The sequence below is a fragment of the Pseudonaja textilis genome, chromosome 1 (assembly GCF_049901715.1).
Source record: "Pseudonaja textilis isolate UNSWEBS1 chromosome 1, rPseTex1.2, whole genome shotgun sequence".
In the NCBI taxonomy this organism is placed as follows: Eukaryota; Metazoa; Chordata; class Lepidosauria; order Squamata; family Elapidae; genus Pseudonaja; species Pseudonaja textilis.
Window position 1 is genome coordinate 218,291,259 of NC_141990.1, and position 19,346 is coordinate 218,310,604.

Sequence of the window (19,346 nt, forward strand, 5' to 3'; positions counted from 1 at the left end):
TTTTACAATGCAAACACTGAAACACTGTAGTTGCTTTGATAGTTCTGGGGTGTTGTTTTTCCTTTTTAAATGATAGCATGAGTAAACAGGAGCATGCTCCTATTTGGGTTTGTGTTTATTTTCTTATATTTTAATCCATCCTGGTTAATAGCAGAAGCTATTCTGAAGAACTATGCAAAGGACAGATCAAGTGAAGGAGAAAGTTGTCTTCTGCTTGGCTCCAGTTGTTCTGTTCGTCAAACTGCAGAGGTACCTCAGATTACTGGAATGTCTGAGCCGCTGCCAAAAAAGTCAACCCATGTTTGGTTTACATGATGCGTATCAAGGTCAGCCTCAAAGCTAACAGGGAGGTACATCTCGTGCCATTTGCAGGATGACAGGAAGCATGCCCATAGATCTCTGAATGGACATACAAGGTATTTAGAACAAGACTCCCTTCCCATTCAGGAATAAGAAAAAGGTTGACAGTTGTAATGCATGAGCGACACAGCTAATTTTATATCCCTTCCATTTCACAGCAGACCTCACACCCACTTGACTGTAGAAAAACAGGGTCTTAGCTCAGGGCAAAGCAAAGACAGCTGTCTGTTTGTCTTCCTAGCAATACAGCAAACAATCGGCCCATTCTTCAATCGATGCCTAGATGCCATTTCTATCCTTCCTGGGACTCCAGCTTAAATAGAGAACGGTCTCTGGCTTCGTAAGATCGACTTCCTTTAGTACTTATATTTCCTGTAGCTACCATAAATGTGGTTTCTCAAACCCAAATATAACCCCAAAGCAGGCAGGATAATGAACAGTGAAGTAGGTAGTCTCAACAAAACTAAAAGCCTTGTAGCCAGAAGGTCCCATGTGTCTACCCAGAGAGTAGCAGTGACTAGCTAGTAATAAAAAAGGAACGCCACAGCTGCAGTGACAGGTGTTGGTCACCACTTCATCTTTTCTTCTATTTGGGGCAACCAGCTAGCTCAGGGGTCTCCAACCTTAGCAACTTTAAGACTTGTGGACTTCAACTCCCAGAATTCCTCAGCCAGCAAAGAATTCTGGGAGTTGAGGTCCACAAGTCTTAAAGTTGCCACGGTTGGCGACTCCTGAGCTAGATCATATAAATTTCCAGATGCTCATGTTATGTTTACTTTTAAAATATCTAATGATCTTCCTTAGGAAAATTATGCTTGTCTCAAATATATGTCATTGTTTAGCAAACCAGCTCTGTTTGGTATGATTGTATTTGTATGATTTTGTATGCTTTGTATTATTGTAATTACAAAGCCTTTTTTTTAAGAGGCTTTTTTTGTATTTAATTAATATTCCCCCTTGGGTTTTATTCTTATACAAGGGTAAACTTTGTTTTTCTAGCATCAAATATTTTTCCCAGTGGGGGGGAAAAAGATCTTGTGAGATCCTGGGAGGTTTCAGCAATTTTATCCTGATCTCAATGATCCTGAGCAAGAATGCTGAATTCTCATGAGAATCCAACCAAGAACACTGACTTTTAAAGAAATTGCAATGGTTTTTTTTCCCCTGTTAGCATCATTTGAGTTTATATTAACCGGTAAACTTGTAAGTTTTCATTCATTTTATTTTTAAGATGTTTTTATTTAAATCCATGGAAAGGAATCAATGGGAATGTTTAAGATGTAATGGAAGTCCTGGAAATCCCTGGTACCAATCCAAATGCTAACTTATTAATCAAGTAGAGACCAATTATAAAACACAGAATGCCATGATGGGGAGAGGAGAGATTGTATACTACTTTACAAAAACACATATGGCTGTTTAAAACCCTCAAGAATTCTGCTTTCTGGAAAAAAAACTTTCAATTTAGGGTCTACAATTATGTAGTGTAAGGCCTGAGGCTGACACTAGCAAGATGGAAATTTGAATCTCAGGCAAGGCAGAAGAGTTTTGTAAACTCTAAGCAAGCCTCACCCAATCTCAAGGCCAGAAAGGCTGGGACCAACTTTCTATTAATTTGAAAATGCAGAAGAAAATGTGGGCCAAAATACTCACACCAGTACACAACTTTGGGTTACTGTATTATAGGTAATCTTTGACTTACAACTGTTCATTTAGTTCAAAGTGACAATGACACTGGAAAAAAGTGGCTTATGGCCATTTTTCACACTTAGGACTGTTGCAGCATCCCCATGGTCACTTGATCAAAATTCAGTTGCTTGGCAACTGGTTCGTATTTATGACGGTTGCAGTGCTCTTGGGTCATGCAATCAGCTTTTGTGAGCTTTTGACCAGCAAAGTCAATGGGGAAGCCAGATTCATTTAACAACTGTGTTACTAACTTAACAACTGCAATGATTCGTGTAATAACAGTGGCAAGAAAAGTCATAAAATGGAACAAAACTCACTTAATGAATATTTCACTTAGTAACATAAATTTTGGACTCAGTTGTGGTCGTAAATCGAGGAGTACCTGTACACAGGAACAAGAATCAGACCTGCCTATAAATAAGTTTTATCTGGTGTTAAATAAAGCTGTGTTATGTCTGTGAACTTCTGTAAGCAAGTTCTTGATTATGGGATGAAGAATCTGGACAGTCAAAATTTAGTCTTATGCCTTGCTGACAAGGAGGAAATGTTTTTTTTTAAAAAACAAAATTTGTCCTTTAGATATATAAATTTTGTGCACAAAAGCTTTCCTAGGAAATCAGTATCAATGCTAAGAGACATTGTGAATTTCCAAATGAAAATATGTTCCATAATGAATTCCAAAAGTAAAACGAAAGGCCAGAGAAAATGTTGCTGTTTGGCACTATTTACATCATTTTTTTCATTGAAATTTAATGAGGATCATAAATGCAACATGTAGACTAAGATAATCTCTTCATTTGGTGCTATGGCCCCTGAAAAAAATCATCCTAAAACTACTTTAGCCAATTTATTGCTTTTCATCTATTATTAATATTTTAAACTGAAGCATATTTCCTTATTTATGGCACTGATAGAAACATATGTTTCCAAATTATTGCCCATGTATCAACCATACAATTGCCTATTCAATTAGATACAAAGCTGTTCTTCAGCTAGCTATTACAGGATGTCCATTGTGGTAGGACACTTGGTGAAGTTACATTATTTGCCCATGCTCGCGCTGTATTGTGTATTTTGTCAAGCGCCAGGGAAATCAGAAGATTCAAGCAGTTCAAATGAGTACAGAAATTTATTGCAAGCTTAAGGTCTCTACAAGAATCTGAACTACTAATGGTCAAGGGAAATTAGCAGAAGTTAAAAATAGAAAAGAATTCAAGGACTTAGATCTCTTGTGGGAGCACAGAGACTCATGATGGATGGTGTGTTTGACCCCTCCCTCGGGCTCAGCCTGGCCATCTTCTACAAATTTGTGCTTAAACTTATTTTAATGGAAGCACTTGGTCACATGGTACTGGAGAACATCTCTACTTCATGCTTTTAATCCAAAAAAGCAGCAAGGTGAACTCTTAAATATGATTTGACATTTCAGTACATTATAAGGAAAACTACTTGTTGCATTAATGTAAGCTAAAAACACATGATTTCAAAAATTGCATCACATACACAGTAAAATTAGTTTATGTGCTACTTAGAACTAAGCAAGAAGCTGACCTAACCAGTAAGAGTTTTGCTCAAAATGGCCAAACTTCTTTGCTGCACACATACAGAATCAACTAGTGTTTGGGGATATGGCATTTGACCATGGGCTTTGCATTTTGCAGCCCCGATAGATCATTTACTACTCTTTTAAAAACAATGTAATAGTTATAGTGATGCTTTAAAGTGTGTGATTTTAATTGCTTAACTAGTAGGTACTTAATTACTTTTAATTATTCAATATTTCTGCAAAAATATGACTTAAAAGACATTCCACATAAGTTCCAAAATGAGTTAAATTATATAATACATTAAAAAAGAGAATCCAATAAACAAAGACATTATAACAGTATAAGACATTACTTTTGTTCATTGTTCTATTTGCATTTTTAGTATCCAAGTTTTCTACATATTGTGTTGAATGGGATATAGTCTGTACCATGTACATCTTTTGGGAGGCGACTAATTTGTTTGACCTTTTGTCATTTTTTTCCTCTCATAACAATGTGATTTTTTGTTTGGATGATGCATTTTTGCAATTATAGAGCAGAAAATGCTCAGTTATATTTTTATGGTGATATATGTTATAGTCTAACAAGAACTGGAAAAGAAAGATAATTATTTGTTCTGTTACAGATTAAGTAAGTCATCAAAGACAACCGGAGGTTTAAAAGAAGAGGCTATCTGCAACTTTTAAATATTATGTGCTATTCACAGGGAGGGAAGAATAGTTACAGCAATCAATCAATGTCTCTAATTTTTGCCAAATAATCCTTTATACCAAAGTAAGCATCCTAGAACCTAAATACTGTACCCCAAATCCATTCCTGACCATCTGGCATTGGTTTGGTACCAATTAAGATCAAGGAAGAGACAGATCATAAATTAAAAGAATAAGTGAACCAATTATATTCATTTATTTATTTATAAAATTTATATGGCCACCCATCTCAACTCAAAATAATTCTGGGTGGTGTACAACAATCAATGAATGAATCCTTAAAACTCACTTACCAGCTGTTTGTTAAAGTTTTGCACACACTGTTCAAATTGCTCATCTTTTGTTTCATCCGCTTTGCCAAGTTTCTGGAGGACCTATAAAAGCACATGAAAAGAAGCAAGAAGTGAATGTTTACAGCCACACAACTACACACACACAAAAAAACCCAATAGTTTTGTTTAAAAGATAAAGTAGAAATGAGGAATAGGAAGAAACACAATTTAGGTTAAGTATAGTCCACTCAGTTGTAGAGCAGATGCTACCAACTACAATTAGTGCCAAGGCCAGTTCAAGATTTTGACCAGGCTGGATGGTCATCACAACATGAAAATGAGGGGAAGATGATCCAAAGGCCCAGTTCAGCATAAGATAGCATCACAGGTTGAAGGTGGTCTATTCAGCGTATTTCAGAGCTTATCCTTTCAAAACGATTGGTGCAAAACTAAACCGAGAGCTTAGCATTTTTCTTAACCAGCATCATTTTCTGCTAAAGTAAAAAAGAAGAAATGGCCAATAACAGCAATGGGGCAAAACCTACCCATTTTATCCACCCACGTTCCATGATAGAAAGGAACATGTGGCCTCTCGGGTACTGCTTTCAGAAGCCAGCCTGCTGACTGATAATAAAACTGCTGGAAACTTTAATTTAGCAACACCTGGAAAGCAATCAGTTTTTCTCCAGCTTTGCTTTCTACAACATAAAGGGAAAACTGTGCAGACTACAGGTTTTAAATTGAATTTATTTGCTGAAATTTAATTAGAGAAGCACTGAAAAGTCGTAAGAATAGGAAAACAACCATGTGCAGTGCAATTCTGATCCCCCAGAAACATTAGAGCATCTTCCCTACAAAATGGTTCTTTTGTGAAACACAGAAGAATTAAGTTCATATGCAGAGCACAGAGTTATCACGCTTGGATTTATGAGAATTGAATATACTTCTGTCTAGGATTAGAAATAGCCCCAGGAGACTCCTGTCATAGGGACATGATTCTCTCATCAGGAAGGACCAGAATAGCCATGGCAATCAGCCAGGCCTCTCTTAGCATTGAGAGACCCTTTTGAACAATGCAGTTCACACACCATTTGAGGCAAAGTAAAATTTAATCAAGACACTTCATTTATCAGCCATTTCCTATTAGTGCTCTTTGTATGGAGTCAAGTGTGCTGCTGCCATGGCGGGTGGCCTACAAAAGCTAACTCAGGGCTGCCTTCCTGGCTGCGTTGAATGACTGCACAGACACAAGACACAAGCAATAGTAGCCACAGTGTCTGTTATTGACTTTAATTGCCTGCCCCTTCCCCTTCATACACTGATGACAGCATTATACATTATGTATTTATATAATCTATTTTGTATGCACTCCAAAAACCAATTTCAATTAATGTGATAACCAGCTATAACAATGAGTAGCTATGACCATTTGCCAAGTTTACATTTAATAATAATAGTGTGTGTGTGTGTGAGAGAGAGAGAGAGAAAGAGAGAGAGAGAGAGAGAGAAAGAATGAGAATGTGTGTGTGTTAAAGAAGCAAAATGTCAAAGTGCATAGACAGTGGGTGCCTACATAGCTGTTCCATCAAAGTGTTAGTATGCTACTATAGAAAAAGAATACATGTATAAAGTAAAGGTAAAGTTTTCCCCAGCCCAGTTGTGTCTGACTCTAGGGGGCAGTACTCATTTCCATTTCTTAGCCAAGGGAGCCAGTGTTGTCTGAGGACATTTCTGTTGTCATGTGGCCAGCATGACTTTATGCCTGTGATGGCGAACCTATGGCACGCGTGCTGGAAGTGGCACGCAGAGCCATCTCTGCCAACATGCGAGCTGTTGCCCCAGAGCAGGTCCACTGCACAGGAGCGCTCGCCGCCCGCCCACCAACTGATCATTGGGTAGCTGCCACACATGTGCAGGGGGCGTGCACATGCACAGAAATGTGTGGCATGTATAGTGGGTCCCAGAAATGTGGCGCACACATGGGAGGGTCATGCGCACATGCGCAGGGGGTGCGGGGGCACATGCACTGCTTCATGTGTGCTAGCACACGTGGACAGAAAGGTTAGCCATCACTGCTATATGCCAAAACACACAGAACACTGTTATCTTTCAATCAAAGTAGTACCTATTTATCTATTCGCATTTGCATGCTTTTGAACTGCTAGGTGGGCAGGAGCTGGGGCAAGGATGTGAGGTCATTCCATCACAAAGCACTTGGGTCTTGAACCTGGGCTGTCAGTTTTCCAGTTAACACGCTCAGTGTCTTTAACCACTGAGCCATTGTGCCCCTAGTGTACATGTGTACCCATAAGCAATAAACTATAGAATGTTTTATTCCACATAAATTATTGCAAGTTAGAGACCATGTTACTGATTTCTTCCATTCTCATGCAGAGAAGAGTAAAGACCTTGCTCATTTCTTTGATCTTTGTTTGGAAACTTCTTTAGAAAACATGTGTGTCCCAAATATTAGAATAAGGAGTAAAGCTATGGGGCCTCAGAAACTGCCATGGAGAATAGAAGAAGAGCATTTAGGGAAGTGATTAAAAAATAGTGGATATTGAAGTGTACTCATTTATCCTAGCACTGATAATTCCCAGAGAGGATGGAAGAGGTCAAGAAATAATCCAGTTCCTACAAGCTCTCATTTCTGTTAAGAAATTCCTACTTCCTGCTCTAGTACAGATTGATTGTTGAAAGATTGCATAATTAGAGACAAATCAAAATTTCTAATCAATTTACACTACCATTTGGAATTTGATCCCACGCACATATGTGCAGACACCTGATTCTGTAATCTTGAAACATGCATTGCCAAAAGCATGGTTTTCAGTTTCATTTCATCCCTGTGCACAAGAGTATTATTACTTAAGGCTGGTATTTAATGACTGAATGGGTGGCTAGTTAAGCATCATCCTCTTCAGAAACCTTTTTCCACACCCTGGGATTCTGTTACCATTTGTCAGTGTTTCCTGAGCTTGCCGATATGATCTCAATTGACTTCTCCTTTTTCGTTACTTTGCCAGATTTCCTAGCATAAGCACAAAGTGAGCAATCTCTGACCTAAACTGTAACTCTAACACTCTTTTCAAAGCAAATGTTTCTCTTACTTGCATTTCTTTCAACTCAATGTTTAACCTCTTCTTAAACCACATTGCGTTAAAAAGCATAGTAAATGCAATGTCACTTTGCTTATTTTGAATGTTATTCTCTTTATTGTTCTCTGTCTTGCATTCTATTCTTTGGCAGGTTGCAAAATTAGTGTGACAGATGCATGTTATCTTGGTAATGACTTCTGATTGATTTGTCCCTGCAATCTTCCAGGATGTGTTTTTGATTTCATAAATTGGCCTGCAAACCTGAGATGTCCAGATAGTCTCCCATCCCAAAGCTAAAGAGGTCTGACCCTACTTAGCTTTTGCCTTCTTGAGATCATAAAAAATAGATCAAGCACCAACTCTTACTGATAGAAAGAAATTTCAACCCTATGCCAAACCTTAGCCAGCAGATTGTGCCAACCCTTCTTATCCTTTTAGAAATTCCACAAAATTGGAGTAGTTAATCTACATGGTCTTCCTTATAAGGTAAATAAAATGAAACTACCATTTGATTTCATTACAACAATTAAGTAGAGCAATAGAAAAAGGTTCTTAGAACGTCAAGTTTATGCATTATAATCACAGAAAAAATAGACTCAACCTGTATCAACAGTTGGTTTCTGTGCTCTTAATTTTCCATATTCAGTGGATTAATATATGTAAATATTCAACAAGGATCTTTTGAATAATCTGGTTTAATATTCAAATTTCAAGAAATGCAAAGTCATGCCCAGTTGGACTTTTTCCCATCAGAAGACAGAGATGTGGAAGTGATATAAACCAATGTTTTTAATGAGCATTTAATGTTGGTAGTTGTATAGTTCTGGAGATTTTGGATATTATCCTCATCCTGATGATTCTTTTAGCAAAATATGTTCTGACTTTGTAAAATGATTACTTTTCAAACTAGGTAAAAGTTCATTTAACCAAAGCAGATATTGTGACTATGTTGTTATATCTGAAAGATTTCCCCTATAAAAAAAAATAGTATACATACAAAATGCAAGATACCAGTTGAAAATGTCTAACTCAGGTCATTTGTTTAAACACTATTATAAACTACAGTTGGATTCACAAACCACACAATAGCATTACACATCTGCAATATCAGTGCTTTGAAAGCACATTCTACTTGGAATTAATTTACAGACAAAAATGCCAAACTGTGGTAAACTGACTGTACTTTTAAAAATCAGATATAATTATTAGGGATGTATAACACCCCTGTTAAAATTCAGAAAAAATTTTCAAAGCCCATGGCAGCTCAAATGTATCATCTACCTATAACTGTCCACTTGAAGCTGTTGCAGTTGCACCATTTCCTGTAGAGTTACTCTCTTCAGCTGCCATGTGATTCTCAGAAAAAGAAGTGGTTGCTTTAAAAAGCTACAGAACAGAACATTGCTTCCCATGTCCTATGAAGCACTTTTGGGGACTTAATCTGAAGCACGGATTAGCCACTGACTGAATTGCAGCAAGCTCATTTAAGCTATGTTTTTCTTCCTTTCCTGTAGTCCCACCCACCCCCCAAAAAAACCTGTTCTTGCAGCTGTCTTCCTATTGCTAAATAACAGCCCGGAAGGAACACATTTCTGAAAAGATTAACGTCCATGCTTACTATGATTTTAATAATTAACTGTATTCCACCTTTCCTCACTGCACCCTGTGGCTATTTTCATTTTGGGAAAAAAATCCACTAAATGCATTAAACTCTAGACCAAGTAAAACATGTTCAATTTTACTTGGTCCAGAGTTAATCATATATATGTGGTATGTCTCTATAGAAAACAACCATATAATAGCTTATCCTATAAACTAAAAAAACCAGGTTAAAATGTTTAAGTTAAGCAAATACAATTTCAAGAATTTGTAACAACCCAGATTTAAATCATTCTTCCACAACATTGCACTGGAAGGCTTTGAGGAAGTTCCTTTAATCTCCGTCTCAATCAAATATCTCTCAGGATATTTGAAAAGGAGATGGGGAAAGAAATTGAGATTAATAAATAAATAAATAAATATGTAAAGTAGCCCAAGGTACTATACTTGGAGAAACAATGAGAAGACAAAAATATAGCATACAAAATAGATACATGTTTGCATTTATCTGCAAATTTGAGCTAGTATTTATTTTTATATCAGGTTTTGCGATGCTATTTTATCTAAATCCTAGAAGGAAACTGTATGGTGACATGATATAGATCAGAATGTATATATAGTGATAGCAATTGTATTAGATCTGTCTGCACACAAGATATACATAATTCATATGTATTTAAAATATTTGCATCAAGTACGGTAGTAGATATTTAAAATGACTTGCATGAAAGTGCTTAAAAAATAGACAGCAAAAGAAAATCTGCTTTTCAAATGCCCTTCTGTCTCTGACAACATCAAACACCTTGCACATTATATACCCCTATTCATGCTATATACCCCTACCCCTATTCACATTGTAGCACTAAGAAAACCCCAGTCATCAACAAGTCTATATTTTTAGTGTGAAAATTTTATGGAGGATTTTCTCCTAAAATTCAAAATTTCTAGAAGAGCCTGATTCTGAAAAGGCATAAAACACAGCAGTTGCACAATTTATAAAGAACACAGTCTTACAGTTCCAAGAAGACTGAAATAGAAAACATGTGGATGCATCAGAGCAGACAGGAAGATGCTGCTAGATGCTGTTAACACAACAGGCAGCTCCCAGCCTTCAGGAACTGGAATGGGACTCAACCCAAAGTAGAATTGAATAGTTTAGCCTACCATCTCTCCCACACATGTGTATTTAAATCAAAAACTGGACTCAGACAGGGACTCAGCATGAGAGTTTTAGCTGACACAACAGCTGGGAACAGAAATATGCAGTAATATGCTTATTTCCCGTTAATTATCAGTGAGCTCACAGGATAACACCCATTCCCTGAAGAGTACAAATGGTGTCAAATATTAATATTCCTCAGCAACGTGGGTTTGCCCTCTCCCAGTGTAACGCCGTCGTGCATAATGAGATCAGACAAAAATCTAAGACTTTACTTGGTTTGGAGTGTTAGATTGATTACAGGTATTAAGCAGATTTGCCCATGGAAAGATTATGTTGAAAAAGTCAATCAACGTAACACTCACTATTGGCTTGAGGGGGAAGAGGTAAAGGAATTTGCTGCCTGAAAGAAGGAAAAGCGGAAGATCACACATACTTAAAAAGGTAAAGGTTTCCTTGTCAGTAGTGTCCAACTCTGGAGCAGGGTATTCATCTCTATTTCTTGGCCAAGGGAGCCAGCATTGTCCAAAGACAATTTCCGTGGTCATGTGGCCAAAGTGGCTATATGCCAAAGGTGCTCAGAATGTTGTCACCTTCCCACCAAAGTGCTATCTATTAATCTACTTGCACTTGCATGCTTTCAAACTGCTAGGTAGGCAGGAGCTGAGGTAAGTAACAGGAGCTTATTCTGTCACGTGGCACTCAGGTCTCAAACCCAAACTGTCAGTTCTGCAGCTGACAAACTCAGCATCTTTCACCACTGAGCCATCTGCCTCATCACATATATGCAACAGAGAGATAAACCTTTGATGGGGTTGCATGTAATCTTGTGAAGCTCTCCTTGTATCTTTATTTTCCCACAAACCTGTTGAAGATCAGCAGTTTTAATTACAGCAATAACATACAGGCTGGAAACTGACCCCAATAACATGACAACATACTGTCTGAATCAGGCCAAAGCCCCTCTAAGTATTGTTTTGGATTTTTGTTTTGTTGTTGATGTTGTTGGTTTCTTTTTTGTTTTGCACAGCAGCCAACCACATGCATTTATGGTGCTTGCAAGCTGGATAATTGTCCAGACCATCTTTCCCTTCAAACAAAATGTCCTCTGAGCCCAGGAATGAAAATGGATGTTTGAAGAAGACTGCAGAACAAGAAGATATATTCTGTTTGTGTCTGAGTTTCTGCCTAAATCAAAAGAGACTCCAAAGATTAAAGGCATCAAGGAGGTCTATTTGAATACAATCAATGATTTTTTAAAAGGGACAAGACATACAAATATCCAAGTTCCAAGAGTCTTTCGTGTAACTTAACAAATCTTGTTAAAATCTTACATTCTTGGATACTAGGTGGAGCTTGACATATCTCCAGTGCACAATTAAAGTGACATGTTAAACATATCTGAATAATAAAGTTTTAAATGATTTTACAGCTACGAACAAAATAGAATTTCAAGTCTCCAATATGCTGGATTATTTTTGCCAGTGTATTATTTTGGATGAGACTTCCTCAGAGCCAGGCTCTTCCATCCAGAGCAGTGATCCTTCTAAAATGATTATTAACTACTACAATCTCTGAACTAGACTAAAGGAACAAAATCAATAGACTCTGAATTGACATGCCTTATTGACATTCAGCCAGGTTAAAACAAGTAACTTATTTAACAAAAGAAAAGGGCAGGGTTTTCTCTTAAATCATTAACACTAGGAAAGAAGGGGCAACCAGGATGGAAGCAAGATGAGGCTAGGCTAGCCTCATTGCACTTGCCCATTAAACCGGAGGAGATAGTTATGGGATTTCATGGAGACTCCACAGAACTAGAAGTCCTAAGTGTGCTTTGGGACTGGGAGTAACAGCCAGTTTGCCCAGTGGGACTTAAAGACAGAGTTAGTAATATGTAAGTAATGCATACAATTTGGCTTGCCAAGTCTAGCTCAATCAGTTGTTGGCTTCCAGCAATGGTTTTTATTTCTTTTGCTTTGTTTTGCTTTCCTTCTCCCTATCCAACTGTTACTTGTTAGCTTCTCTATTTTATTTATTCTTTTCTTTTTACTGTCTTGCCCAATTCAGTTACTTTTCATTCCCCTACCTTGTTCCTTTTTTTTTTGCTCTATATGTTGGAAAGGAAGGAAGGGTATTTCCGTGTGCCCATAGATGTGCATATATAGGAGTGATCAAGTATGTTTGCAGATAGAAATCAGTTTGTTTTATAAATCAAGTGGATTATGCAACAATTGTAACGCTTCAAAAGGCACTTTTACTGTCAGCTTGCCAATGAACTATGGGGGGAGGGAAGGGGTAGGTACAATTTAGGTTCCAGACATCAAGATGCTAGCTGTGAGAACCAAGGACACTTTGGCAGGTGTTTACCGGAGCCAAAACACTTTCTCACAACAATACCAGGAGACTCCATTGGACAATGTGACCTGGTCTAATGGGGGGGGGGCACCTGAACTTTAAATATGTGGGGTTTGCACAGGAAATTGTTATATCTGGTTTTGCTGAAATAAAGTACTCAATAAAGTTTTGCATTAAGAGATTGGATCAGCTGTGCTTGCTTAGGTTGGGTTCGTCAGTCAGAACAATGACAATAATGTTAATTAATAAACACTAATTGACCATCCTTTTTTTTTTTTTTTGAAATGTGGCCTTTGGCCTGTGCAAATCAATCTTAATTTGATTTAAACTGAAGACTTGGAAGCCATGATTTAACTCAACTTGTACTTTTGACATTTGATTAAAGCTGATTTGAAGTTTAATTAAAAATTGAACTGAATAATCCAGACATTATAATGGAAAAATATTAAAACACTTATTACCCCTTAACTTTGTGAAAGATGAGATACGGCAATAATAGGGATGACAGACATTTTCCGGATGAAAAGAGCAGGGATGGTAAGTGCTTTACAGCACAAAGATTTGTTTCCCATATTTCAGTTAAATGTCTTCAAGAATTTCACTTCATTAAAGCCTTGCATTTTTACATGGCAAAGATAGCAGGAATATGGAAAAGGAAGCTTTAACTATCTCCTTAACAAATAAACATCTGGTGACATTTGTACTAAATCAGCATTAAAAAAATTGTGTTGCTCCAACTTAAGAACCTCAATTTTGAAAACCTGTTTTAAAAATGAGCTCTTAACATTGAAGGGAATCCATCACCCATCAAACACTTTCTTTTGTCTAATATTTCTGGTCTGCCTCATTGCTAGGCAACATTGACCTCCTCTTGGAATGACACACGTGATGTACTATGTCTCATTTTTTAAAAATGAAATGTCTAGCACATATATATGCAACAGTGGTAACATGCATGCACGTTAGACATTTTGTTATGAAGGACTAGTCTAACAGCAAGCCCATTACTTCAGGCTTACTCATACAGTAAAGCTGAGCCACCCTTTCTCTGTCCAGCCTCTAAATAAAGTTAACTAATTAAATCTGAGTAAAAACTCTAGATAACTCTTTCTCATAGGAAGGACTCCTGTTCATTAGCTTAATTAGGGTGCCAGGGTGAAAAGGGCAATACTGTCAAAGTTTGAACTCTTTTCAGTAGGACTGGGTTATGTCAGACTTGCTTTAGTTAGTTAATTAGAGGCAGGAGAAAGATAATGGTACAGAGAAATAAAGTGCTTGGATTCCAGTAGAAAAATTGGCATACGAACCACTGCAATAGCAATAGCACTTAGACTTATATACCGCTTCATAGTGCTTTACAGCCTTCTCAAAGCGGTTTACAGAGTCAGCATACAACCCCAACAGTTTGGGTCCTCATTTTACCCATCTCGGAAGGATGGAAGGCTGAGTCAACTTGAGCTTGGTGAGATTTGATCTGCCAAATTGCAGTGGGAGTAGCTTGCAGTACTGCACTCTAACCACTGCGCCTCCGAGGCTCCATAGCTCTTCATCTCACATTTTTAAAAGCAGCAAACGTCTGGGCCAACACTTGTGCTTAACCTGGTATCCATTCTTTCATTGTCAAGAGATTTAAAGAGCTTCCAACTATGTACAACTAAAAAAATAAGGTTTGACCCAGGAATGCACACTGGACTCATCGGCTTTGCATATTCAGAGTATTGAGATGGACTTCTAGTTGCGTTGGCAGGATGGTCACAAATATATACCATTTCCAGAAGTACAAGCAAGTAAGGCTTTTGAATGGCTGTATTTAAGAACCGAGTGCTAAAATTCTACAGCAAAATAAATGGGGCCTGACCATTCCAGAACAGCTCCAATAGGTACAGGTACACAGACATATCAACTATTCATAGTACTCTAGCCTACTCAGGCTCTTTGTCGGCAGGAAGGAGGGACCATCTAACTCAGGGCTGTCAACTCCCGGCCCACAGGCTGGATGTGTCACACGCTACCCAGGCCCACCCCTATTTTAGCGAAGGGGGGAAAAGTCCGGCTATGTCATGTGCACTGCCATCATGACATGAGTTTGATACCCCTGATCTAATTTGTTGTGCTTCTGGGATAAATGTGTCCTTATCAGGAAAATGATGCTACATTATCTCTAAACAAGAAGGTCTTTAAAATAAAAACAGTCATTTTAAGCACTTCCTTGACCAAGTTCCCTCTCAAGGCAAAAAATTGGAACCTTGATTTGTGCTCAGCGCCAATAGGAAACAACATAGGGCATAGGCCCAGGACTAGCTACACATTTTCAGAACAGTTGTAGTCTTCCAGATCATAACTGCTTAATCAATATCTCTTGATTAATCTTCTGCCATTTCAGCACTTATATTTTATACTGTTCTATTTAAAAAAAGGTTCATTTTTGATTATAAGGCATATTTTTTAATACTAAGAAGACTCATGAAATAATATTGTTGGAACAGATATGGGCACCCTCATGATTCCAGAAAGCATAAAACACATTTTGCTGTGTTTTATTTAGGAAATACAGTGAGGGGAAGCATTTTAGGTTTTCAATGGCCTGCAAGCCCAAGGACCATGTATATAAAAACATTTTAAAAAACAAAAAGATCCTATCATAATTTTGGATATGATCATCCATCTAAGTCACAATACACAGTTTTATTTAATTTAGTGGAAGTGATTTCTGAATAGTTATATAGAGGATTTGCAATGCCAAGCTCTAAATTTCTCATCGTGCTTTCTGCTTTTCAGTAGCAAAAGCAGATTATCAGAAATTGTAATTTTACTGATTGGTCTCAAAATAGTAAATCACAGCATCTTCTGACAAAACTTTATGTAATCACTGAGATTACATATAAGAAGTATGGAGGAGGGATTAACTTTTTTTTTAGCTATCTTGGTAGCATATGGTGGGAAATCCAGATTAGGTCACTTTACACTAGATTCCTTGAAGATCAAAAACTTCATTCATGGTCATGCTGATATCTGGGTATTGACCTAAAGTTGGAGGAATAGTAGTGAAACAACCAGCCATTATCCATGTGCCCAGTACAATATCTAAAAAAAGTCTTTTCATGAATCACCTGAACTCTCCATGTGACCAGAAAATCTTAACAAACGAATTTCTTGAATGTGTGGGGAAAACCTGTCATACAATTATAGAAGAGGGTAACCATGTTGCTAAAGGCATCTTATATTTGTTTTCCTTATAAATCACCTAAAAGTAACATGATTGAAGTGGTTTTAAACAAATAGGTAAAGTAACAAATAGCCACTTTACTCCATTTTGGTAAAAACAAAGATATGTGACATTGTAGAAACTAAGCCTTTGTCTATTTAGAGTAGCTCATTGCCTTAGAAGAGTGAGGAAAATCCTCAGGAACAACTCGCACCCTGGTCAGCACGTCTTTACTCTCCTACAATCAGGAAGGAGATACAGAAGCATAGGCAGCTACACCAACAGGCTGAAGAACAGTTTTTATCCAAAGGCTGTCAGACTCTTGAATGGAAAATAACTTTACAACAACATAGTATGATTGACTTGCGAGGCTGGTGCAATGTGCAATAAGTTCACATGGTACAATAGGATTGTGTGTTCGTTAGTAGGATTCACTGGCTTAGGGATTTTCTGTCTTTCACTGTGAGTTGTATTGTGTTGGGGGGATGCACGAAGGGAGGCTCAGCCAATCTCATGGTACACATGTACTCTGACAATAAAGGTTTGAATGAATTGAATTTGTAGTCCTATTTAACTCTAAGATTCCATCCAAAGTTTACTCTAAGAAACCTACTGTAGCACAGCTCCAGTTCACTGATTCTACTTAAAAGATTCCAGAACGCAAAAATGTCTTCTATGACTTGGTTGTTTTAATCTAAAGCAGCCTTTGATCTGATTCAAGGTGGCCTTTCCTTATGTTCTAAGTGTTAAGTTTGGGTAATGAGAGGCTGAACCAGAGCATGAGTGCAACAAATACTTTATTGTAGTAATAAAGGACTGAACGTGCTAGCCAAGCCTGGAACTGGCTCGCAGCGATCAGCAACTGGTTGGACCCCGCAGCCTGCTTTTATAGCCGGCTGCTGGGGAGAACCAACCAATGAGTGAAGGGGCAGCCGCCCCCGCAACGCGAACGGACCTGAGTGGGAACTCCTTAGAGTTCCAGGGACATAACACCCCTTCCCCCCAGATGCGAACACGCATAGTCTTTGAGGTAGGCAGGAGGTTTATGCTGGCGCCCAGAACGGCGCAACTCGGGTGGGTTGTCTGTCAGTTCAGAGTCTGTAGGGGAAGGCAGGATTGGTGGGGAATCACGAACGCGTTCCTCGGTTCGTGTTGGTTCGGGACTTGTAGGGCTGGTCACTGGGGACGTGCTTCCGTTGACTGGTTCGGACTGGTCAGCCATCTGGACGTCGCTGTCCGTGTTCAGATTCCCTGGATCGGCTGCTGGTATAAACAGGTCACCGGGATTGGTGCTGATGTGGGGTTGATGCTGTGGCCTTGCCCCGGTCTGTAATTCTGATTCTCTGCCGACGAGGGTGCTGTGACGCCTTCGCAGCTGGTCTAGGTGTCTTCTCCAGACTCGGCCATCCTCCAGTCTGACCCGATATGACCTGGGTCCGGTGATGGCCACGATCTCGCCCGGGATCCACAGTGGGTCTCCAGCGAAGTTCCTCGCTAATACGGGTTCCTGTAAGACAAAATGCCTAGCCCCCGATGTGGAAGCGAGGGGAGAGTCAGGGCAGTAATGTGGGTGAAGCCTGTCCAATACAGTCCGCAGGCGTCTGCCCATCAGGAGCTCAGCTGGGGACTTATTAGTGACTGTGCACGGAGTTGAGTGCTGGCTCATCAGGAAACGGGAGAGTTTATGGTGCCAGTCATCCTTGCTGAACCTAGCCAGGGCTTCTTTAGTGGTTCTAACGGCTCTTTCAGCCAATCCGTTACTGGCAGGATGAAATGGGGCCGTGAAGATGTGGCGGATGCCCAGGTTGGCCCCGAAACGGCTGAACTCGGCTGATGCGAATTGGGGGCCATTGTCGGAGACAATAGAGTCTGGAAGTCCGTGTGTTACAAACAGGCGAGTTAATACCTTGGCAATTGCTAGTGTGGTGGTTGTGGATAGTTGTGCCATGTCAATCCACTTAGAGTAGGAGTCTACGACCACCAGGAACATTTTTCCGTGCAATGGGCCGGCTAGGTCGATGTGAATTCTGGACCACGGAGCGCTGGCGCTTTCCCACTTAGTGGGGGTGGCAATTGGAGGGGCTGGACGGGATTCCTGGCAGGGATGGCAGGAGCTTACCCATCTGATGATGTCTTCATCGAGGCCCGGCCACCATACGTAGCTGCGTGCTAATGCCTTCATTCTGACGATGCCAGGGTGCCCCCGTGCAACGCCTCCAGAACTCGGGTACGCAGTGAGGTCGGGATGACCACTCGAGTGCCCCACAGCAAACAGCCCTGCAAACTGGATAATTCCTGCAGGCGGGTCTTGAAAGGTGTGAATTTGTTTTCAACATCACCGCCCGGCCACCCCCTCCTCACCCAGTCCAGTACCTGGGCGATCGTTGGGTCAGTCTTGGATTTGGCCGCAATGTCAAGGGCAGTGATGGGGAGGTCCAATTGGGTGACCTCAAAGATAGCGTGGACCGGAGCAGGGTCTTCAGCTGGAGCCGGCAGGGGGCAGCGGCTGAGGGCGTCTGCGTGGGACAATGTTTTACCTGGGCGGTGTATGAGTCTATACGAGTATGCCGCTAGGAAAAGGGTCCATCTTGTCATTCTAGGAGACAGGACTTGAGGGGTCTGTTTGTCCCCAGCTAGTAGGCCCAGGAGAGGCTTATGATCCGTGACCAGCTCGAAAAAGTGGCCAAAAAGAAATTCGTGAAATTTCTTCACTGCTGCGACAGCTGCTAGAGCTTCTTTATCGATCTGGCTATAATTGCGCTCTGTGGCAGAGAGCGTCCTGGAAAAAAAAGCGATGGGAGCCTCGGAGCCATTTGGGAGCCTGTGGCTTAACACTGCCCCAATTCCAAAAGGGGATGCGTCTGCTGCTAGCACTAATGGAAGGTTGGGGTCGAACTGGATAAGGACCGCCTCTGACGTGAGTAGTGATTTGACGGCGCGAAAAGCGGAGTCTTCTTTGTGACCCCAGTGCCAAGGCGATTTTTTATCCAATAATCTGTGCAAGGGTTCTGCCACTGATGCTTTATGGGGCAGGAAAGACGCGTAAAAGTTCAATAGCCCCAAGAAGGCCTGTAGTTCAGTTTTGGAGGTTGGAGTGGGTGCCTCGTGAATTGCCTTAACCTTGGACTCCAGGGGGTGAATGCCTGAGGCGTCAATTTTATAACCCAGAAAGTCCACCTGTCTAGTGGCAACGGCACATTTTTCTTTCTTTAATTTGAGGCCATGCTGTCTGAACCTCTCTAACACTGCTCGAACTCTCTGGAAGAGTTGGGGTCTGTCCCTGGCCGAGACTAAGATGTCGTCGAAGTAGGGTACTACACCAGGGAGGCCCTGCAAAATCCGCTCCATG

General features: G+C 39.9%; 1 protein-coding gene across 31 annotated transcripts in view; it reads right to left on the reverse strand.

The window, feature by feature from the left end:
* The window catches only part of BIN1 (bridging integrator 1), a 109,528-nt gene that overhangs the window by 50,484 nt on the left and 39,698 nt on the right, over positions 1 to 19,346 (reverse strand). For all 31 annotated transcript variants that reach the window (XM_026707974.2, XM_087920504.1, XM_087920497.1 and 28 more), the window contains exon 2: positions 4,600 to 4,680. In XM_026707974.2, coding sequence (XP_026563759.1) covers positions 4,600 to 4,680 — 81 coding nt within the window. The remainder of the gene's footprint in view (positions 1 to 4,599; positions 4,681 to 19,346) is intronic.